The 3873-nt window shown below is 41.3% G+C and overlaps 1 protein-coding gene across 1 annotated transcript; it reads right to left on the bottom strand.

Annotated features, from left to right (window-relative positions):
* Positions 1-2484: 2484 nt before the first annotated feature.
* On the bottom strand, positions 2485-3423 carry LOC126493014 (olfactory receptor 2AE1-like). Its single transcript, XM_050129757.1, has one exon. It carries the CDS (start codon positions 3421-3423, stop codon positions 2485-2487), a length of 939 nt encoding a protein of 312 aa, XP_049985714.1.
* Positions 3424-3873: the final 450 nt, after the last annotated feature.

Below are 3873 nucleotides of genomic sequence, written 5' to 3'. Positions count from 1 at the left end.
TGTACCTTGGTTCTGGAGGGTCAAACTCATGTCCTTGGGCTTCCTCAGCTAGCATTGAGAGTCTGAGCTATATCACCAACACAACCTTAGTTCTATGAAGCTGCCTCAAACTCTGCCTTATTCCCAATACCCCTTCAGTAAAATCATTCTCCAATGATGACATTCAGATATCATATCTCTTGCTCAGAATTCAAACCAAAACAAACAGGATCTCAGACATCTATATTTTATATATAATATTTATTTTATGAGCTAATTATATAAGATTGCTGAGGCATAGGGAGTTGAATTCATCCTATACTATACTGTTTTTGAGTGACAGATTCTCTTCCAAATGTATCTGATTCCAAATCAAAAGGCAATCCTAAGAAAATACAAAAAAAAATGGATCCTCAGAAAATACAAAGGTTTTGGGGGTCTTTGAAATAATGGATCATTATATCCCTATTTGGTGTGTTGCAGTTTCATTGCAGAACAAATCAATCAGAAGCATCCCAAAAGGATGGGGGGATTTTATAAAGACAAATCTCAGAAACCCACCAAAGCACTTGACTAATGACAGACACTCAGTTAACATCTGTGTGATTTAACACACATTTTAAAAACTATACATTCACGTTTTTACTAAGAACACTCAAAACATGGTCAAGCATGGTGGTACATTCCTTTAATCCCAATACTCTGGAGGTCAATGCCAGTTGACCTCTGAGATCAAGCCAACCTGGTCTACATAGTGAGTGCCAAACCAGCCAAAGAAGCATGGTGATACCCTGCCTCAAAAAGAAATATTTTATTCATTCTCTTTGAATTCATTTCTATGAGAATGAGCTGTTGTTAATTTTATCTGTATTGTGGATTTAAAAGTAAAAGGACAACCTTCCATCATGTGTGTCCTAGGGCTTGAAATCATGTCACCAAGCTTGACAGCAAGTTTCTTTACCCACTGAGCCATCACCTCCTCCCCTCTCGGGATTCTTGTCTACTGAGGAAAACAAGCTTTAAAGGTCTACAAATATGGCTTTTGTATCATCTATTCTTTCTTCTTTATTTATTACTTTGTGAGTGTGTGTGTGGACAAATGTTACCACATACATGAGGAAGTCAGGCTCCAAAGCTACAGAGAAACCCTGTCTCGAAAAACTAAAAAAAAAAAAAAAAAAAAAAAAAGAAAGAAAAAAGAAAAAGAAAAGAAAACAGCTGTCAGGAATCATTTCTCCCCCTCAGACCACGTGCATTTTGAGTATCAAACGTGAATTATCAGCACCTTTGAAGCAAGCACATTTTCATTTTGAACCGTCCTGCTGGCCCACATCCACCCTTTCTTCTAAAACTTGCTTTAATCTACACACTTTCAGTAACAAGCAATGTGTATGTCTTAGTTAGGGTTTTTATTGCTGTGAAGAAACACCACGACAGAGGCAACTTTCATAAAAGTAAACATTAAATTGGGGTGACTTACATTTTCAGATGTTTAGTCCATTATTGTCATGGCAGGACAAGGTGACATGCAGGCAAACGTGCTGGAGAAGAGCTGAGAGTTCTGCAACTTGATCCACAGGCAACATAAAGTAAAGGGACCCCAAACAAGGCATTATTTGAGCATATGAGATCGCAAAGTCCCTACAGTGAAGCTCTTCCTCCAACAAGGTCATACCTCCTAACAGTTAGTTCACTCCTTATAGGCCAAGCATTCTAACACCTGAGTCTGTGGGGGCCATTCCTATTGAAACTACCATAGTGACCCAATCTGACACTCTTTTGGCATGGTTTACCTATTTTAAATTAATAAAAACAATAAACATAAAAGACCCTTGCTTCACTACCCTGTCATTTTTTTTCAGTTCCACTGGACTTTGTGACTTCTTCACCTTTTTAATTCTCTGTCAGTCTGTCTGTCTGTTCCTGTACCTCTCAGGGGATTCCTATCTATTCTATCCCCCTCAGTGTGTGTGTGTGTGTGTGTGTGTGTGTGTGTGTGTGTATGTGTCTGGAGACTAGAGCTCAACCTTGGATGTTGTCCTTCTGAATATACCCACTTTCGTTGAGCTTCCCTGACCTGAAACTGCCCATTAAGACAGGCTGGCTACTGGGAGCCAATGGCAGCAGCTAGTCTCCACTTCTACAATAATAGGATTACGAGCTTATACCACCATATCTGGCTCTTTGCACAAAGTCTGGGGCAGGACACAGCTCAAACTTGCACAAAAATTACTTCACTAACTGAGCTACAACCATGTATGATCTCCATTAAAGAGATATTTTGATATTGTCTTCTACTTCTCACACAGCATACTGAAACATAATGTATGGTATGGCATGCTAGGGAAAATATTATAGCAGTGAGATTAGAGGCTGAAACTCCACTCATATCTTCCTCAAAGAGCATCAGGAATCTGGATCTTAAAAGTCTTAGTGTTTTGCCCTGACCGATGTAAGGGGTATATTCTACCCAGGACTTTATCCTGGCAACTACAATTGCAGACCCTAGGCAACAATGTCCCTCTTCAGCACTCTCTTCAGAGCCTTGGCAACATCCTTATTCCTGAGAGTATAAATCAGGGGATTCAGGGTGGGAGTAATGATGCTATAGAAAAGAGAACCAACTTTGTCTTGCAGTGGGGTGCGCTGGGACTTGGGCCTCATATAGGAGAACATACTGGCACCATAATAAAGAGAAACCACAATGAGATGAGAGCTGCAGGTGGCAAAGGCGTTTCTCTTACTCCCAGCTGAGCGCATCTGTATGACACTGTGCAGAATGAATCCATAGGATGTGGAGACAAGAATGATGGGGAGGAGAAGAAGGACAACGCTGCAGATGTACACTGTGGTCTCATACAGAGTGATGTTCCCACACACCAACTTCAAAACAGCTGGAAGTTCACAGTAGAAGTGGTGGATGATTCTTGAACCACAGAAAGGGAAGCTCATTAAGACGGATGTGAGGATTAGGGAGTTCACAGATCCACTCAACCATGACATGGCAGCCATCATCACTCCCACTCTTCTGCTCATGAGCACGGTGTAGCGTAAGGGATGACAGATGGCAACATAGCGGTCATAAGACATGAGAGCCAAGAGGACACATTCTGCACCACCAAGAGACAGATACATGAAGTGCTGGGTGGCACAGCCCACAAACGAGATGGACTTCTTGCCAGACAGATAGTTGGTTGCCATCTTGGGAATGGTTGTGGAGACATGCATCAGATCCATGAGGGACAGCTGGCTGAGCAGGAAGTACATTGGTGTGTGAAGACGGGGGTCAGCGCAGATGAGGAGGATGGTGAGGCTGTTGCCACTCACTGCAGTAAGGAACACCAGCATGATCAGGAGGAAAAGACAAAGGTGGTTGAAGGAGTCATCAAAGAGCCCTTGAAGGATGAAGTCTTCTAGGGAAGTCTGGTTCCACCTCCACATCATTTCCTCATCCCCTGAGAGAATCAGGAGAGGAGAGGAGTGTGATGCAAGAAACATAACTTGGCAATGAGTACTTCCTTTCTCAACGAAAATGTGAAGAATTTTTTCTCTTTATTTTAAATACTTTAAATGTCTTTGTATATATCCATTGAACATGATACTGGGCCTTTGGACAATTTGTAGAAATGTCTACCTATTTCTAGTTGTGCAACAACTCTAGATATTCAAGTGATATTTTAAAAAGAGAAACCTACAAATTCTCTTGAAAGTCATCATCACTGTGAAGTTCCAGAATATCTACATTGTATAGAAAGTCCAACATGAGAGCTGAGGTGATATCTCCCCATGTACAAGGCAAGGTACCATACAAACCTGACTAATCAATGTTGAAACCCAGGCTTGTGTGGAATTATCGGGTATGAATGGGGTTGAAATACTATGAAATGCGGTCTT

This window comes from Alexandromys fortis, unplaced genomic scaffold (genome assembly GCF_014885135.2).
Source record: "Alexandromys fortis isolate MF-2015 unplaced genomic scaffold, M_Fortis_MF-2015_v1.1 scaffold_306, whole genome shotgun sequence".
Classification (NCBI taxonomy): Eukaryota; Metazoa; Chordata; class Mammalia; order Rodentia; family Cricetidae; genus Alexandromys; species Alexandromys fortis.
The sequence above is the reverse complement of the archived record's forward strand: the minus strand, read 5'-3'. Positions and strand labels throughout refer to the sequence as shown.